General features: G+C 43.8%; 2 protein-coding genes across 3 annotated transcripts in view; both read right to left on the reverse strand.

Moving 5' to 3' along the window:
• Positions 1–429: 429 nt before the first annotated feature.
• Positions 430–16,624, reverse strand: LOC132892099 (ubiquitin-conjugating enzyme E2 A-like). Of its 2 annotated transcripts, none has more exons than XM_060930495.1 (6): positions 16,518–16,624; positions 14,695–14,775; positions 2,563–2,588; positions 2,354–2,443; positions 1,149–1,237; positions 430–1,024 (listed from the first exon to the last, which is right to left on the reverse strand). In XM_060930495.1, the coding sequence occupies exons 1-6, from the start codon at positions 16,529–16,531 to the stop codon at positions 896–898; spliced, it is 429 nt and encodes a 142-aa protein (XP_060786478.1). In that variant the 5' UTR covers positions 16,532–16,624; the 3' UTR covers positions 430–895. The 2 variants fall into 2 exon arrangements, with proteins under 2 accessions (XP_060786478.1, XP_060786477.1); XM_060930494.1 differs by lacking the exon at positions 16,518–16,624 and adding an exon at positions 15,330–15,486.
• Positions 16,625–17,063: 439 nt separating this feature from the next.
• Positions 17,064–20,510, reverse strand: part of LOC132892097 (ankyrin repeat domain-containing protein 10-like) — a 44,871-nt gene continuing 41,424 nt past the window's right edge. The window contains 2 exon segments of the mRNA XM_060930492.1: positions 17,064–18,746; positions 20,045–20,277. Coding sequence (XP_060786475.1) covers positions 18,469–18,746; positions 20,045–20,277 — 511 coding nt within the window. The 3' untranslated portion in view covers positions 17,064–18,468.

The following is a 20,510-nucleotide window of genomic DNA, read 5'->3' on the forward strand; positions in this document are numbered from 1 at the left end:
ATAGTAAAATAATCAGTGACAGTGTGGAGATGAAGTGGAGTCACAGTTTCCAGCTCCAAGTTGATTATTTTCCTGTAACAGCACAGCATGGAGTGTTTTTATTCCTCTTACACACCCCACAGTGACTTTACATACAATTAAAACTTAAAGAATGGCACTGTGAACATTTTATGCGTTTACAGTTAATAGCGGGTTATTCCTTCCATATCGCTTTCTTAGTTCAGTGACGTCGTTTCTTTCTCGTCAGTCAGTGAAGTACAGTGACTGGAGGAGACACAGACTTGTGGGTGTGGTTCTGTTCTATACAAAAGGGGAGAGAAAACTTTAACGCTGTTGTTCATAAGGTGTAAGGTGTGGTCAGCTGTGCTCTGAAACTTGCACATTTGATTTTCTGAAACCACACGATAAAAAACCAGCACGTGTCTTGAGTTCTCAGTGTAACTGCTTTTTATTTCCATTATTTACAAGTCCTGAAAAAATGACCAACAACCAGTGCAAAATCTGTACATACATAATCCATCATATCTTTATGTACATGCTAGCTGGAACACACACACACACACACACACACACACACACACACACACACACACACACATCAAAGACTAAGAAAAAAAACCACCGTGTGTCTCATATCCTAAAATACTGACATGGGTGAGGTTTGTTTTTTAGCAGTATTTCATTCTTTAAACCTCAGCATGAGTTTTTATTCAGGGAAGCGTGCGTGTGTGTATCAGAAATGAGACGTGCAGGGTTTTCTCACTCAATCGTGTACAAGAAACACAAACCCATGATCCTGTACGAGAAGTAAAGTGCATAAAAAAAATTTAAACAAACCCATAATGAGTAAATATTTAATTTCCACTAAACAGCAACAGAGAGAGGGTGTGTGGGGTCAGCTGTCTCTCCAGCTCTGCTCCACGATGGCCGACACCCGCTTCTCGTACTCGCGCTTGTTCTCCTGGTACAGCTGAGCCGCCTGGCTGTTGGCTGGACTGTTGGGGTTCGGCTCGTCGAGAAGAGACTGTGGAGGAAAAGTAACGCTGTGATTAACTCAGCTACAGTCAGAGCTGACGGGGGGTGTTTGTGCAGTCAGTGCGTTTGCTCCCTCGGTCGATGAGACACGTGTGAAGTAAGTAAACACACACCTGAATAGAGGTCAGGATTGAAGACACGTCATACGTCGGACTCCAACGATTCTGGAGGATGTCCAGGCAAATACTTCCATCTGCATACACTGAGATGAGAGAGAGAGATTTATGTTGCTGTGTGATGTTAAACATGGGGTAAATTTTAAACCACTCCTATCATTCAGAGATTAAAAACATGTTAAATAAAACCACACAAAATTAAAGAGAGCACACGTGAGCGACAAAGACAGACAGTGATGGGGAGACAGGCACAGACAGAGATTATTATGCTGTAATGGTTTCCTGTGTGAATGAGAGCAGAACGGTGAACTCCAAACTTTAATGTCTCCTGTTACCCCACCAACGTTTCTGTACCTCTTCATTACGGCTCCAGCGGGAATCAGAACCATCAGGTTTGCGTGTTGTGACGTAAACGATGTAATGACATTGCGACAGCACTCACACTGCCTCAACATAACGCAACCGGCAACAACTCAAAACAAGCAACAAAAACATCAGCAGATATAGCGGGAGGGGTGCGTTGACGGTGAACAGGGTCCGAAATCTAACGCGGAGAGCTGAAACCACACAGAGGAGAAAACGGGATATCAAAACTGTCTTTCTGTATAGACCTCTGAAAACGTTTCACTTATAAACTACACACAATAACATCGAGAGTAACTAATAATAATATACTGTAATAAGTTATATTAATGTGCTCTCGCTTGTTCTCGAGATTTTGACATTTCTACTTAATACATTTATCAGGGTTGAGGTGCTGAGAAGGATGTGAGTGTGGAGACTTGTTATTCACAAAGGAGAGTCAAAGCAACAAACAAAACACCAGGAATGAAAACAAGACAGTAGCAATGAGGAACACGACAAGCATCAGGATGAAAAATAAAAAAAAACACAAGACAAAGTAACAGAAGGCAGGGCTTACATGAGGAATCCATGAAAGTGTGTGTGTGTTTGGGGGGGGGGGGTAACGCTGCCTATAGTCAGGTGAGTGTGTACGCTGTGTATAGTCAGAGGAGTGTGTGTGTTAACGCTGTCTACAGTCAGGAGTGTGTGTGTGTGTTTTTTAACGCTGTCTACCATCAGTGTGTGTGTGTGTTTTTAACGCTGTCTACCATCAGGAGTGTGTGTGTGTGTGTGTGTGTGTGTGTGTGTGTGTGTGTGTAAAATCTCCATGCTGATCTCAGGATGGAGGTTTAACTGACCGTTCGGGTGGAACATCTTGGAGACAAATCTCACAGTTGGAGGTTTGTTTGGATATTCTTCTGTAAACTCCACCGTTAACTTGAATGTACCTACACACACACACACACACACACACACACACACACACACACACCATGTTCACGTTCCTTCAAATCAATTCAGTTTATAAACGAGTTTAAATTCTGCACATGAGGATTCCATCACTTACCATCTTCAAAGGGTGTTCCCTCAGGGCTGTCGAATAAACACAGAGACAGAGCAGTGAGTGTGAGAGCCGTGAGTGTGAGAGCCGTGAGTGTGTGCGCGAGAGAGCGTGTGTGAGTGAATGGGGTTCAGTTTTCCTTCGTTTTAAGAGAGACAGCAAATTTCATTGTATGCCAATTGCACTGACGATATAGGGTATTCTGGTTCTGATTACACCTGGCATTTTTCCTTGAAACATCAGCCCACTAATCTCCAGACGAGCCCCGTGTTGGAATCGAAGCATTGACATACTGATGCATACCTGCCAAGCTTGGAAAAAAATTTTGAGTAGCAACTTATCGTGGCGGTGCGGCACAGCACAGTGCGAGGTCAGGCACATTTGCTGATCAGTACTGATTGTTCACATGCTCACTCATTACACTGTATTACTAAGCACAGAGTTCCCACTCACCACCATATCTAGTTATTCAACATACAAGTAGACTATGAAGAAAACAAGAACTCTTTTAATGAAAAGGCATAAATATTTCCAATGCTTTCACCAAGACATTTGGCACAAGGCAACTGTGCCCGAAAAATATGTCCTTTATACAGACCTTAAACTTAAAGATAAGGGATAAATGTACTGCCTTTGGCATATTGTGTCTTAAATACATTGGGAATTATAAACAACAAAGAATCCCAAATAGCATGCTATGTCCCTTTTAACATTTAGCATTATATTGTATAGATAACAGAAAAACCAAAGGGCTATAGCCTATGTCTTTTAAAATAGCTGCCGGCAGTCTGCAAAATACACACACACACACACACACACACACACACACACACAATCCTTTTTTCATAAATTTAGTTTTGACTGTAAAAGAGATTCTGTTGCTCCTCGCTACACTAAACATCGAAAGTGAATATTCCAGAGTACCTATATATTTTTGAATATTAATATTTAGTAAATGCAAACTGATAACCACACTTACAGAAAAATTTACTGAAAATAAATTATAGGCTACTCTGGCCTATCCAATAACATAGCCTTTATAATATTCATATTCACTGACCTGGCCTAATTTGGAAAAATAATGGCCTATGTATATAAATGCAAGCATTTCTATGTTAGCAATATTATTACCTGTATTTCCTTGATGGCTAATGTCAAAATCATAATTGCACAGTGTGCAAAACGCATGATTAGGCAGTTTAGGGGGCGGAGGCATGGCCATTGATCTTGATACTTGGTTAGGAACTTCTGAGGGGCATAGACTCGCTTCTTTTTAGATTTGCTTCCCTCTCTCTCTCTCTCTCTCTCTCTCTGTCAGTATCCTCATCTGACGTCATGTGTATTATTAACTGCAAGGCACGCACACACACAAACACACATCATCCACTACACGCACTTACGTGAAAACACTTCGTGCGCTGCTCATTGAATCTCACATGCACGAGTAGCCTAGTTCAGAAGATTTTAACGCGTCTATCGGTTGACTGGATGGAAACGTCAATAGGCTACTATATTTTCACTTTAGGCTATGCAATATTTTTTGGATTGAGAAGCCTGGGTCAAATATCAAAACAAGCTGGAACAAATATTTCCTTCAGATAAGGCGGAACACTGTGCTTTGAACTATGACGTTAGGACGGGTGTCCTTGCTTTATTCACAATACCCTTGCCCCACCCATTTACCTTCGAAACAGTGTTTAGCACCGCCCTCCCTTGTAAAACCAGTCACAGTATGAAGATCGACCGAGAGGCCTTAGCCTCATAGCCTAGGCCTATTTGAAGAGTTTAAAACTAGCGCTGTGGTTGGTCGAAGTCTTCTTTTTTCTACAGGTTGCTGGTCAATGCGGTTACACCCATAGACGAGTTGCCTAGTGCGCGAATGCACAGATAGTTGAACCGGAATATTAAAGATCTTTGAACTCAAAGCCATCAATGGCTTTTTGCATATTTTGAAGTGTTAAATCGTAGCAGCGTAGTTTGATGTCCAAATGCGTATCTGCTACGCAAAATGCATAAAGGTTGGCAGCTCTGCTGATGAGCTGTGGATCCGGGGTCAGAGTTGTTTCATTACAATGTTCTCTCACTGCTAACATTTTCAAAATACTGATTAAACTTTGCTTGTGTCTGTTACAGTTGACCTGACCCACGTCTCCTCTCACACACACACACTCAGCTTCTAATGATGACGACGTGATGAACCCTGACACTGGGCCTCAGCTGGATACCAACAGATTTCTGTGTAAATCAAATTGTTCATGTAAGCTTTTACACAAGAAACGTGTTCTTTGTGAAAATCCTGTAAATTCTGAAAAACGTCCGTGTCCGACTCGTGCTCTCGACTGTGGTGGAAATTTAAACGTTACAGGACTAATGAATGGAAACCTCAACTCGAGCAACTTCAACTTGTATAATCTGCGTGAATGACTCCAGTGTTCTGTCTGGAACACACTGCACAGTTTAAACTCTGGATTTTATAACGTTTAGCTGACGCCCTTATCCACAACAGCATAGTTTAGAGCTTTAGAGTCTTGATCAAAAACACATCCTTGTATTGGTTCAGTCAGTCAGAGAACAGGACCGAGGGGAAATACAGTCTCTGTGCAGACGGACTGGCCCAGCCTCCATTTACACACACATTCTTTATTCTCAGAATTTAATGATTAGTTTTATTTGTCTTAATTTATGGGTTTGTATTGGATTTATCTATTTATGTTCTTGAATTAAAGTCAGTGACATACAGTGGTGCTTGAAAGTTTGTGAACCCTTTAGAATTTTCTATATTTCTGCATAAATATGACCTTAAACATCATCAGATTTTCACACAAGTCCTAAAAGTAGATAAAGAGAACCCAGTTAAACAAATGAGACAAAAATATTATACTTGGTCATTTACTAGTGCGTCTCAAAAAATTAGAATACCATGAAAAAGTTCCTTTTTTTCATAATTTAATTCAAAAAGGTAAACTTTCATATATTCTATGTTCATTACATGCAAAGTGAAATATTTAAAGCCTTTTTTTGTTTTAATTTTGATGATTATGGTTTATAGCTCATGAAAATCAGAAATCCAGTATCTCAAATTATTAGAATATTCCCTAAGATCAATCAAAAAAAGGATTTACAATACAGAAATGTCCAACTTCTGAAAAGTATATTCATTTATACACGCAATACTTGGTTGGGGCTCCTTTACCATGAATTACTGTATCAATGCGGTGTGGCATGGAGGTGATCAGTCTGTGGCACTGCTGAGGTGTTATTGAAGCCCAGGTTGCTTTGATAGTGGCCTTCAGTGTATCTGTATTTTTGGGTCGGGTGTTTCTCATCTTCCTCTTGACAATACCCCATAGATTCTCTATGGGGTTCAGGTCAGGCAAGTTGGCTGGCCAATCAAACACAGTAATATCATGGTCAGCAAACCATTTGGTAGTAGTTTTGGCACTGTGGGTAGGTGCTAAGTCCTGCTGGAAAAGGAAATCAGCATCTCCAAAAAGCTCGTCAGCAGATGGAAGCATGAAGTGCTCTAAAATCTCCTGGTAGATGGCTGTGTTGACTTTGGACTTGATAAAATACAGTGGACCAACACCAGCAGATGACATGGCCCCCCAAATCATCACAGACTGTGGAAACTTCACACTGGGCTTCAAACACCTTGGATTCTGTGCCTCTCCACTCTTCCTCCAGACTCTAGAACCGTGATTTCCAAATTAAATGCAAAATGTACTTTCATCTGAAAAGAGGACTTTGGACCACTGAGCAACAGTCCATTTCTTTCTCTCCTTAGCCCAGATAAGACACTTCTGACATTGTCTCTGGCTCAGGAGTAGCTTGATATTAGGAATGCGAAAGTTGTATCCCCTTTCTTGAAGGTCTGTTTGTGATGGGTCTTGATACACTGACACCAGCCTCAGTCCACTCCTTGTGAAGCTCTCCCAAGTTCTTGAATCAACTTTTCTTGACAATCTTCTCAAGACTGCGGCCATCCCTGTTGCTTGTGCACCTTTTCCAGCCATCCTTTTGTGGCTTACCCTCCTTGTGGAGGGCATCAGTGATCATCTTCTGGACAACAGTCAAGTCCCCAGTCTTCCCCATGATTGTGGTTGTGTGTACTGAACTAGACCGAGAGATACACTGTGTTCATACTGTTTTACTCAAACTCGAAATGAAATATTCTAATATTTTGAGATGGGTTTTTTTTGTTTTTGTACTGTATGCCATACTGATTAAAATTAAAATAGAAAAATGTTTGAAACATTTTAGTTTATGTGTAATGAGTCTATATAACTTTCACTTTCTTAAATAACTGATGGAAAATATTGAACTTTTTCACAATATTCTAATTTTTTGAGATGCACTAGTATTTATTGAGGAAAATGATCCAATATTACAGATCTGTGAGTGGCAAAAGTATGTGAACCTTTGCTTTCAGTATCTGGTGTGACCCCCTTGTGCAGCAATAACTGCAACTAAACGTTTGCGGTAACTGTTGATCAGTCCTGCACACCGGCTTGGAGGAACTTTAGCCCATTCCTCCGTACAGAACAGCTTCAACTCTGGGATGTTGGTGGGTTTCCTCACATGAACTGCTCGCTTCAGGTCCTTCCACAACATTTCCATTGGATTAAGGTCAGGACTTTGACTTGGCCATTCCAAAACATCAATTTTATTCTTCTTTAACCATTCTTTGGTAAAACGACTTGTGCGCTTAGGGTCGTTGTCTTGCTGCATGACCCACCTTCTCTTGAGATTCAGTTCATGGACAGATGTCCTGACATTTTCCTTTAGAATTCGCTGGTATAATTCAGAATTCATTGTGCCATCAATGATGGCAAGCCGTCCTGGCCCAGATGCAGCAAAACAGGCCCAAACCATGATACTACCACCACCATGTTTCACAGATGGGATAAGGTTCTTATGCTGGAATGCAGTGTTTTCCTTTCTCCAAACATAATGCTTCTCATTTAAACCAAAAAGTTCTATTTTGGTCTCATCCGTCCACGAGACATTTTTCCAATAGCCTTCTGGCTTGTCCACGTGATCTTTAGCAAACTGCAGATGAGCAGCAATGTTCTTTTTGGAGAGCAGTGGCTCTCTCCTTGCAACCCTGCCATGCACACCATTGTTGTTCAGTGTTCTCCTGATGGTGGACTCATGAACATTGGCCAATGTTAATGTGAGAGAGGCCTTCAGTTGCTTCGAAGTTACCCTGGGGTCCTTTGTGACTTCGCCGACTATTACACACCTTGCTCTTGGAGTGATATTTGTTGGTCGACCACTCCTGGGGAGGGTAACAATGGTCTTGAATTTCCTCCATTTGTACACAATCTGTCTGACTGTGGATTGGTGGAGTCCAAACTCTTTAGAGATGGTTTTGTAACCTTTTCCAGCCTGATGAGCATCAACAATGCTTTTTCTCTCAGTATGGCGGTGCATGATGAGGATGCTGCGGCTACAAGCTCTCCCTACCTGTGCACGTTTATGTTTTTTGTGTGTATTTTTGCGTGTTGTTCGTCTGTACCGGACTTCAATATCCACTACAACCGTATGGACTTACTGGACATTGGTTTCCAGCAGAAAATGATGGTTTGTAACGACTTCCATCGCATGCACAACATTCCAGATGAGATAGTGAGACCAGCGGGGTCTCCGTGGATTGTTATCGGGTCTGGCAGGCGAAGAAGGCGGCGTCGGGAGAGGAAGCAAAAGCGAGGCTGCAGAGCCGGCCTGTTGACTAAGCTCAGAAAACAGCCACTCAAACCTCCACTGCCAAGCCTCTACCTCTCCAACGCCAGATCCATGGTAAACAAGACGGACGATTTGGAATTACAGCTGGCTGGAAATCGTTACGTTCGAGAATGCTGCATGTTAATCATCACAGAGATGTGGCTACATCCACAAATACCCGACGCTTCGGTGCAGCTAGCAGGCCACACGCTACATAGATCAGACAGGACCAGCGACTCTGGGGAAAAAAAGAGGTGGTGGGCTTTGCATCTACGTGAATGAAGGTTGGTGTAACAATAGCACTGTACTGGACAGACATTGTTCCCCGGACTTAGAATTCATGTCGGTGAGATGCAGACCCTTCTTTCTGCCCAGAGAGCTAGCCGCCGTTATCATCACTGTCGTCTACATACCACCGGATGCTAATGTAAGAACCGCTCTCTTTCTACTGCTTGACGCCAAAAACAATCACCAGCGTGCCTACCCAAACGGCGCGCACATCATCGCAGGAGATTTTAATCAGGCAAATCTCAAAACTGTTTTACCGAAATTTCACCAGCACGTGAAATGTTCAACAAGGGAGGATAAAACTTTAGATCATGTGTACTCTAACCTCAAGAGTGCATACAGAGCCATACCCCTCCCTCACCTGGGACAGTCAGATCACCTCTCACAGTCAGATCGCCTCTCACTGTTCCTGGCTCCAGCATACACCCCCCTCAGCCGACAAACAAAGCCCAAAGGACAGACCATTATCACCTGGCCTGACGATGCCCTCCCCCGACTCCAGGACTGCTTTGAACAAACACGATGGGAGACTTTCCACCATGAGGACCTGGCCACATTCACAGACACAGTACTGTCTTACATCAAGTACTGCATGGGTATGGTCACTGTGGAAAAGACCATCCAGGTGTACCCAAACCAGAAACCGTGGATGACCAGCCAGGTCCGCTCACTTCTCCGGGCCCGCGATGCAGCCTTCAGATCCGGTGACGGAGCACTCTACAGCACAGCTTGCGCCAACCTGAGGAGAGGCATCAAGGCCGCCAAAGCAGACTACAAGGGGAAGATAGAAGGGCAACTCAACAACCCCCGACAGGTGTGGCAGAGCATACAGTCCCTCACCAACTACAAGGGCTGTGCTGTGACACCTGGGGACTCAGACGCGGCGCTGGCAGAGGAGCTAAACAGCTTTTTTGCCCGCTTTGAGTCCCAAGCTCAGAACTCAGTCACACCACCCCAACCCCTACTACAACCCACACCAACCTCTGACACCACCCCACTCACTGTGGAGGTGGAGGACGTTAGACGTGTGCTCCGTGCTGTCAACCCCAAAAAGGCCACAGGACCGGATGGAGTACCAGGGAAAGTACTCAAGGCATGTGCTGACCAGCTAGCACCAGTCTTCACTGACATTTTCAATCTGTCACTGGAACAAGCCAACATCCCAGCCTGCCTAAAATCAGCCACCATCATCCCAGTCCCCAAAAAGTCACCCACAACCAACCTCAACGACTTCCGCCCAGTAGCACTCACTCCAGTCATCACAAAGTGCTTTGAAAAACTGGTGATGAGACACATCAAAGCCTGTCTCTCCCCCACCCTCGACCCACAACAGTTTGCATACCGGCCAAACAGATCCACTGAAGATGCAATAACCACGCTGCACTGAGCCACCTCGAGAAAAGGGGGAGCTATGTCAGGATGCTCTTCATTGACTACAGCTCAGCCTTTAACACAATAATACCGGACATTCTTATCCCCAAGTTGGCCAACCTGGGGCTCCCACCCTCCACCTGCTCCTGGATTAAGGACTTTCTGGTCAACCGACCCCAGCACGTGAAGCTGGGTCCCCACCTCTCATCCGCCCGCACGCTCAGCACCAGCTCGCCCCAAGGCTGTGTGCTGAGCCCACTACTCTACTCACTCTACACGCATGACTGCAGACCCACTCACCCTGCACCCTGAGAACATCATTGTGAAATTCGCAGATGACACAACGGTGGTGGGGATGATCACAGAGGGGAACAAGGTGGCCTACAGTGATGAGGTCCTGAGACTCAACGAGTGGTGTGCCTTCAACAACCTGGCGCTGAACATCTCCAAAACTAAGGAACTCATCCTGGACTTCCGACGGAACAAAGCCGCCCCTGCCCCCCTGTACATCAACGGCGAAAGTGTGGAGCGAGTGGAGTCCTTCAAATTCCTTGGGGTCCACATCTCTGCTGACCTCTCCTGGGCAGCCAACACCACCGCACTGGTTAAAAAGGCGCAGCAGAGACTACACTTCCTGAGAGTGCTCAGGAAGGAGCAACTTGACACGAACCTGCTGGTGACCTTCTACCGGTCAGCCATTGAGAGCCTGCTGACCTATGCTGTGTCAGTGTGGCACTCAAGCTGCACCGAAGCGGACAGAAAAAGACTGCAGAAGGTGACTAACACAGCACAAAAGATCATCGGCTGCCCTCTACCTCCCTTGTCCACTATCTACAACTCCCGGTGCCTAGGCAGGGCAAAGAGCATCATAAAAGACTATACACACCCTGGCTTCCACCTCTTCGACCTGTTGCCCTCTGGCAGGCGCTACAGGGCCATACCAGCCAAAACAAACAGACTCAGGGACAGTTTCTTTCCAAGAGCTGTCACAATACTCAACTCAAGTTTGCACTGAGGAACTGTCATGCTTGAACACCACTGACAAGGTCACCGTCACCACAATGCTGCTAACCACTTGATCTCAAACCTAGTCTCTCCTTGTCAGACTGTAAATTGTCATATTTGCATTGTAAATGTCACAAGACTGTCATATTGCGCCATCATATCAAGTCAGTTCATCTGTTCTTAGACATCCTCTTCCTTTGTCATTTTAAGTACTGTAAACTGTCATATTTGCACTGTTAATATCATAGCTATCTGTAAACTGTCTTATTGCACTATCATACCAAGTTAGATCATCTGTTTTTTAGTTGCCTACATACTGAAAATAGGCATCTGTATATGCCAATGCTACCTCTATCACTTGATGCAGCGAGTCACTTTATTCTCAACCCTGTTACCGCTATGCACCTGTGTTCCTTCAGGGACTTGCACAAGTTTATGTATAGTTTATGTATAGTTGTCAGTAGTTTTTTAGTAGTAGTTTTATATTAGTTTTATTGTACATATTTTCCTATGTTTTAGTATTTATGTGTGCACTTTATGGTGAAGCTTTAAATCTCATTGTACTTGTATAATGACAATAAAAGCTTTCTATTCTATTCTGAGGTCCTCAGAAATCTCCTTTGTTCGTGCCATGATACACTTCCACAAACATGTGTTGTGAAGATCAGACTTTGATAGATCCCTGTTCTTTAAATAAAACGGTGCCCACTCACACCTGATTGTCATCCCATTGATTGAAAACACCTGACTCTAATTTCACCTTCAAATTAACTGCTAATCCTAGAGGTTCACATACTTTTGCCACTCATGGATCTGTAATATTGGATCATCTCATCTCATCTTATTATCTGTAGCTGCTTTATCCTGTCCTACAGGGTTGCAGGCGAGCTGGATCCTATCCCAGCTGACTACGGGAGAAAGGCGGGGTACACCCTGGACAAGTCGCCAGGTCATCACAGGGCTGACACATATGCCGCTTTTCCACTACAAACGCGGCTGAGCCGTGCCGTGCTGAGTCGAGCTGAGTCGAGCTGAGCGGGGCTGTTGGAGTTGCATTTCGACTACAACCGCGCTGAACCGTGCTGGCTGGAAGTGGGTGGACACATTGGGTGGAGTTAGCGAAAGTGGGTGGACGTCACGTGATGTCGTTAAGCAGCGCAAACAGTGACATCAGTGACAGTGGCGGAACAAGTCAGAGCCGGGCCGGGGGCGGGGCAAATGACCGGGCCCTTTATTAAAGCTTATCATAACATCATTTTAGGCTACAAAATGTCCGCAACTGCGGTGTTTACCAATTTCAACACTACCGGGTGCAACTATGTTATTTAGTACATTAAGTCCTTCAAACGAACATGTAACTCAGAAACAAAAAACATTAGGATACTGTACATGGCTCATAATAAAACATCAATAGCCTATACTGCGCACATTATTTGAAGGGCATACGAATGAGCGCTCAGAGGTTGCAACGGTGACAGGAAGAGTCAGAAATAAAAGGAGGGCGGTGCAAACCTCACTGAATGCACTGTGTTTACCAATTTCAACACTACGGGGTGCAACTATGTTATTTTGTACATTAAGTCCTTCAAACGAACATGTAACTCAGAAACAAAAAAACATTAGGTGACATACTGTACATGGCTCATAATAAAACATCAATAGCCTACTGCGCGCATTATTTGAAGGGCATACGGCGAGCCTTGCGCTCCGCGAACTCGTCCACGATGCTCTGTATGTCACTGATTCAGTGAGCTTTTAAGCGGTAGTCTCACGACCCGAATAGTAAACAATAAACATGGAGGACATGGAGTCGTTAGTGTTGCTGGTCTTGGTGCTGTGGCTTGTTGTCACCGACAACGCGGACAGTTACTGGCAAGAGCGTATAGATGAGGCGAGGCGCATAAGGCTTCAGAAATTCTCGTAATTCGTAATTATTCTCCTTCCGGGTTTGCGGTGTTTACAGATCCCAGCGCGCTCGCGGGGCGTGTGTGGGCATGTGAGGACACTCCTCCTCACCAATCAGTGCACAGGGGAGTGTCTGCTCACGCCCCCAACCTCACTCGGCACGGCTTGGCTCGCTTCAGCCCCACTCCAAAACGGTGCGAGTTTTAGGGGCTAAGCAGGGCTGAAACGAGCTGAGTCGTGCCGGTTTTTGGTAGTCGAACCGCGAGCCGTGTCGGGCTGAAGTGAGCTGAAGTGAGCTGAAAAAGGGTAGTGGAAAAGGGCCAATAGACACAGACAACCATTCACACTCACATTCACACCTACGCTCAATTTAGAGTCACCAGTTAACCTAACCTGCATGTCTTTGGACTGTGGGGGAAACCGGAGCACCCGGAGGAAACCCACGCGGACACGGGGAGAACATGCAAACTCCACACAGAAAGGCCCTCGCCGGCCACGGGGCTCGAACCCGGACCTTCTTGCTGTGAGGCGGCAGTGCTAACCACTACACCACCGTGCCGCCAATATTGGATCATTTTCCTCAATAAATAAATGACCAAGTATAATATTTTTGTCTCATTTGTTTAACTGGGTTCTCTTTATCTACTTTTAGGACTTGTGTGAAAACCTGATGATGTTTTCGGTCATATTTATGCAGAAATATAGAAAATTCTAAAGGGTTCACAAACTTTCAAGCACCACTGTATATCACTGACTTTAATTCAAGAACATAGATAGATAGATATTCTGAGAATAAAGTGTGTATAAATGGAGGATGGACCAGTCCTTCTGCACAGAGTCATAAACAAACCCCTCTGATGATGTTTTAGCACTCATTATTATTGGTACAGAAGTGAGTCTAAATAACCTCCACTTCTGTTTTTCAGTCTTTGCTCTGATCGCTCATTTCGTTCTTCCAGCGGTCTGTGTGCTTTACCTTTTAGGACTACAGTTGACTTGCTAACTTTAGGACTGCGGTTCTCATGAACAGTTTTGCACTCAAGTTTCCATCAATGAAGAGTTTATAACATCAACGAAACTGACTTCATGTTAAAACTGTTAATGTTATAGTCAGGCTGTCTGTTGTTGCCCAAATGAGGATGGGTTCCCTTTTGAGTCTGGTTCCTCTCGAGGTTTCTTCCTCATGTCGTCTGAGGGAGTTTTTCCTTGCCACCGTCGCCACAGGCTTCATCATTGGGGATAGATTAGGGACAAAATTAGCTCATGTTTTAAGTCGTTCAAATTCTGTAAAGCTGCTTTGCGACAATGTTTGTTGTTAAAAGCGCTGTACACATAAACTTGACCTTTTATGGAGTTCTGTGGGCGTCGGTATATGCAAATGAGCTGTGTCAGGAATGCACTCTGTACTTTATGGCTGATCCACACACGAGAGTATGAAGGAAATCAAAGTTTGTGAAACTCTCTGTAGTTCGGTTTAGTTTGACACAGAAACCAACATACAAATAAACGAGGCCCAGTGTGAGATTTTATGGAAAAATCTTCCTGAGAAAGAAGAGAAGTTTGAGATTGACTGTGAGGCGATGTGGTAATGAGTTTTTGTGGTGGGTTTCACCACCAGCTGGATGTTTTTAAACAGCTGATGAACGAGCGGTCAGTGTGGATCGGGTCGTCTGGGTTTTCATGAGCGCTGTTCTGATCGGATTCGTTTATACGTTTAACTCGAGTTCACTGTGCCTCGAGTGACAACTGTGACATCACGTCCATCATCATCACTGTCACCATCACTATCCCCACCAGGGCAGCTCATCCTGATTTATAACCAGAACTTCCTCTCTGATCTCGTACCCAAATATGACAGCGTTCCACACCATGATGTTGTTCTCAGATGGAGCTCCACTCACACCAGCTGGAGGATCCTCCTGCAGCCTGCACACACACATATATACACCTTAATTACACAACAACGTAATATAAATAACACCAAAAATCACACTAAATATCAGAGAACAGGTTCCTGAGGTTCCCCAGGAGATAGCTGAAGAGAATGTTAGCTGAAGAATGTTAGTTTTTGGTTTAGATTAAAACATAAGGGTTTCATTAACATTAATGAAGTTTTAGGATCTAATGCTAATTAGCTGGCTCTCTGTTATCACATTTTAAACCCCAGCTCTGTTGTTTGTATGATATAAAACACAATATAACTCACTATTCTGAATGTTTATGATGGAATTACATGGCCGTCTGCCAAAGTGCTAGCGAGCTTAGCCAGATACTTTTCTTCCCAGCCCTATCAGGCAAGCCCCGCTTCCTGTCTCACGATTGGCTAATACATCACATACGAGCTCCCGATTGGCGCTGCGCATTCGTGAGTAACCACTCACCATGGAGAAGGCGGGGTTTGTCCGAATACAGGTGGTCGCTGTATTCGCCAAAGATCTGATACCTCCTCCGACTTTAATTTAAAAATTAAAAACCCTCACCGTTTAAAATCCCGCATCAGCCGCCGTCGGGCAGGAGTGGACATGGCTCACTAATTCAGATCCACCACTCGAGTGCTTATACAACAATGTAGACTGTTCAGGAAACAAAACTAAAGCGACCGCTAACACTCCACTCCGCCTGGGGGCGGGTCTCTGTCTGACAGAGCTCGGAATAAACCACTGCGTTCACACACAGGGGGAGCACAAGGTGGGCGCGAACAAACTATACCATAAAAATAAGAAGAACGTGTTCCTTCAAGTTAGCTCCATGCTAATGAAGTGTTATGTTTTCAGTTAGTAAATGTTTAAATGTGTATTAAAACAAAAATCTGTGGAATAAGTTTGCTTTTCCTCTATCCCTCCTGAGTCCCCCACCCACTTACTTTTCCTCTTGGTACAGTCTGTATGCCTCAGCAGTGACGTGTGCGGCTTTCTCCGTTTTGGGTAACGCGGAAGTGCTGTGGGGGGAAAAGGAACTCTGTGTTCCAGACAGGGAGGAGTTCATTTCACACTGCGTGTGTGTGGTGGGGGAATGATGATTCAGCTGTTTAAACAAGAAAGTTCAGATCTGAGGAACACTGCCGTGTATGAACATTTAATCAGCCAGTACCCATAATTATTGGCACCCTTCATGAACATGACTCAGAAAGGATTACACAAGTCGTAACATAGCAACGAGTCCCATTTCACTGTGTTACTGTCTAACGAGGCTGAGAACGAGCCTGATCCTCCATCTGCTGAGGTTGGTGCATGTGGAGTAGATGCTCACTCAGACTACACGAAACATGAATTTAAAAAAATCAAAATTAAAGAGCAACTCGGTGAAGAGAAACGATTTTTATTTGGATTGAACACACAATTTCAAAGCAAAAGGACTGTAATAAAGGCAGTATAACGTAATCTCAGTGAAAATCCTTTATGCTGTGATTAATACTGATGTGCTAGTGGACAGAAACAGTCAGATTCAGACAGACTGCCTGTAGCCACTCCATAATATCCTCTTGAGCAAGGAGGCATCGATACCATCTGTTCCAGAACGAGTTAGTGCGAGTGAAGGGGTTTTGGCTTAGATACTGACATGAGGAAGCAACTTGGTAAGAATCAGGATCACCACAGAACATTTTATTGATCTTTCTTACTGCTGCTAAGAAGGGAAGCGCGTCTCAGTGCTCCCTCTGCTTTACTCACACTGTAACACGCATTCAGTCAGTGCCGGCCTCAGTGTTGCTGTTCACCATTAACCGCTCAGATGGACGTTAGTGTGATGGATCCCGACTCTTCCGGCCCCTCTCTCTCTCTCTCCTTTTTAAGACCCATGGAAGAGCTGCATGGTGTAGAAGAACGTGTGCTCATACTGCTCCTCCACACCTGCTGACTCCTCCTCCTCCATGTTCTCTGGCACGCCCCCACATCCGAGTCTTCCGACGGACACGCCCCCGTTCTCACTCACACCAGTGAGTCCTGGTGTTGGAAAGAAGAAACCAAGCCTTTTAAGGTAAAGATGGTTTTTGCACAACAATTTCCTGAGAATTTCTCGATCAGAGCATTATTTATTTATTCAGCTCCAGGGTTAAAGTAGCACAAGGTAAGAGTCTGTTTTAAGGCTTTAAGGAATCGTAATCATTCCAAGCACAAACAGGATGTTAGTTCACAGAGTTGCACAGGATTTAGTAAAACAAATCTCTGGTAATTCTGGAGCAGAAACTTAAAAAAAAAACACACACACAAACTCGGTGCACATCACACATCAGGCTGAGATATTTAATGATGAAACAGAGTGCGTCAATATTAAACACATACATACAGCAAGTGCTTCATCTTCCTCAAAACTACCTGCCATGCACTGAAGACATGTATCATCTACCATTTTAACTTCATGCTCACGTACAGTTTATCGATTATTGCAAATGAACTGGTGTCAGAACCTGCTATCAGCCTTATATATGAATTAAATGGCCACCAAAGCTATAAAAACATTTCCCACTTATAGTCACAATACTGTAGACTTTAAAAAGAAAATACAGAAAATATGATCAATCGAGATCAAGTGATTAAATGGATTAAACATAACTGTAAATATAAATGTATAAAAGCTGCATCAACGAGAAATATTGATAATTTGGAATAAGATAATTTGAAGTTAAAGCGAAATAAATTCCTCCCACACATCACTCAGACTCTAGGGCGGAGCTTTAAGGGAACAAAATTATTGTGCAAAAACTAAACACAAAATGGGAACGGTGTTCCAGTCCATGTTCACATATTACATTAGTTTCTACTACTGAGCCTCATTTATCAATCTCTTCACACTCACATGCGTATCAACCATAAATGATCACACACGTTCACGACATTTATGTTTAACCACACCTACAAAAGGAGACAGTTGAAAATAAGACAAAATGGCAAGGACAGGGTGAAAGAGTGCGTACCGCAGATGCACACTAACTCCTAGTCTGTTTACAGGGTGCCATTATTTTTGTCCTACTTGAACAGCTTGCCTCATTTGTGTTAATTTAATTTTGGAATTGCTTTCTTCCAAAACTTCTTTAAATTGGTGTGTGTAACAGACAGAAATAACCTGCGTAATGCGAATATAAAATCTCAGTGACTTGTCGATGATTGATTATACAATTCAACATCGTATAATCATTTGATCTCTATATGTAAAAATTCACTCACACACACACACGACATGTACATTTTCCCAAGCTTCATTTCTGAGTACATTTGTTCATAAGTAGTGTGATAAACGAGGCCCATATTCAAAACAAGAGTGCTCTGAGAGCACAATATCCCCCGCTGGTAACTATGCCATAACTCTGGTAAAATGCGACTGAATCAAACAAAATTGCAATATGCGTATTACGGACATCTAACAAAAAATCCTGCCAAGTTTTGTGAAATTCCTCCAAAAATTGTGAGAGGAGTTGATTTCAGAAGGTGAGTACCCTTCCCAGGACGGATGGACATCACCACGATATAATCCCTCTTCAGTCCTTTCGGTCAGCGGGGGATAATAAAAACCAATGAAAATAAAAACAAACCATTTTCCCTTTTATCAGATACCTCTCTCTCTCTCTCTCTCACACACACACACCCTCCACTATAAACTCCCCCAGAAGCAGAGCTAAGGCCACTACAGGTAGGCGTAGGAGTTAGTGCAGCGGCAGGGTATCTGCATTGCAGCCACGGTGAAGATCTCCATCTCTTTCGGAGCTGAGGTGGAGGAGTCCTCCATCTGCAGCCCCTCATCCTGCTCCACCAAGTCGGTAGAGGCAAACGAGCCGGTTATGGATCCGTTCCCACCTGTGGTGCTGCTCAGCGCCGGTCCAAGCTCTGTGTGTGCCATGTCCATCAGGTTCTCAGCACCAGAGCCGTTCACCCCGTTCATCAACTTCATCTGAAGATCCAGATCTGCAGTCAAACAGAGTACGGAGGAGACAAGGGTCAATAACGAGGGTAACGTATGAGGCGGTCTGGGAAAACCCATCAGACTGTCACTGTGGCAAAATTCTGAAAATCACAAACCATCAGCAGTTTTTGACCAGAATTTTGAGTTTTTCTGCCCAAAATATAATCTGATCATCTTTATTTTAAGAAAACAAATATATTTCACCAAAAATACATGAAATGTTTTATTTACTTCTTATCCATGCCCAGGCTTTCTTCCTGTAAATATTACCTTGTCTAAGTTGAACTTCTTCATGAAATAGCTTGAGAGTTGTAATTAGATTCCATATGTTGATGTATTTCCTTTTCAAACAGGAAGTCAGGGTGACATCATGTTGAAGTGCCTGACTGATTTATACAACAACTAATAGGGTTAGGGACAGGCCATACCACAGCCCTGTCCAATCTAAACACACATGACAGAAGGGTAGAAGCTTGGACGGTGGACAAAGTCAGAATTCTCCATCAGTCCATGAGCTGGTGATGTTCCAACATCAAACAGCTCTGAGTTCACAAAACTGCCGACTCTCAGCTTCTTCTAAACGAATGAAGTACAACAGTTTATTCTCAGTTGGAAAAAAGAAGTGTGTTCAGGAAGGCACAGCCAAAAACACAGCTGCATTCTACAGAGCAGTTAATCTGAGGAAGAGAAACTCAGCACATGATAATTCATCAAAAAATTGAGTATAAAACTATCACATGAAAATATCTCCAGGAGTAACGTAGATACGGTATCGTCTTGGATGCTGGTAATAAAACGGCTCTGAAACACACATTCTGATTTCAGGGCCACACGAGGTGCGATTTCCTCACAATGTGATGAAGCTGCTGGAGAGTCAGACACTGTAGTGAAGCAGATACGAGCCTCATTAGTTTTGCCTGTAATCAGACAGTGGCTCTCAAAATGTCCGCCGTCTCGTCGTCATCAAAACAGAGCAGTCAGATGCTTTGTACAGACAACAGAACACAACATTTAAAAATGTTTAAACGACCAAATAAAACCATTTAGCCGAAAGAACAGAAGCGGAAGAATTATTTCTCCACTGATGTAAGCATGAACTCTTTTCCTGTTTTAAATCTATAAATCTTTACAATCTGGCCATAAAGCTGTTTTCCTAGAAGTAGATTTCCAGAGATTTAAATGAAATCTTTACATGATTTGTCACATTTTTCAATTCATTAAAAGAAGTCCAACTTTGACCACGTGAGAGGTTTTCCCAGACCGCCACATATATACATGTCATGATGCTCCTCAGACCTACCGCTGGTTCGGGCCTTTTTAAACTGACTGGACTCGATGCGCTCGAGCGACCGCTTTCTACTGGGTACGCTGTTAAAGAAGCCGCGCGTCTGCTCCACAGAGGGACTGGTGGAGAAGCCGTTAAACTGGCTGAGCTGCTGCTGATTCTGGGCGTTGGACAGCAGTTGAGCGCACTCTTGGAAGCCCTGGGCGTGGGCTAGATCAGCTCCGGTCAGTCCGCTAGCGTTCCTCAAGCTGCGCAACGATAAAATTCACATGTTAGCGCTCCTGATCTACCGTACACATGTCTCAATCATACTCACACATACATACATACATACACACACACACAAATACACACAGATCCTGTCTGCCTAAGTTGTTTTTAAATATGTACTGAAGAAAATTTTGAACAAAAAGAGTTTTGACTGCAACAGATCTTCATAACAAGCCTGAAACCATGTATACAGTAGAATTGAGGAAGGGCT

The sequence above is a fragment of the Neoarius graeffei genome, chromosome 9 (assembly GCF_027579695.1).
Source record: "Neoarius graeffei isolate fNeoGra1 chromosome 9, fNeoGra1.pri, whole genome shotgun sequence".
In the NCBI taxonomy this organism is placed as follows: Eukaryota; Metazoa; Chordata; class Actinopteri; order Siluriformes; family Ariidae; genus Neoarius; species Neoarius graeffei.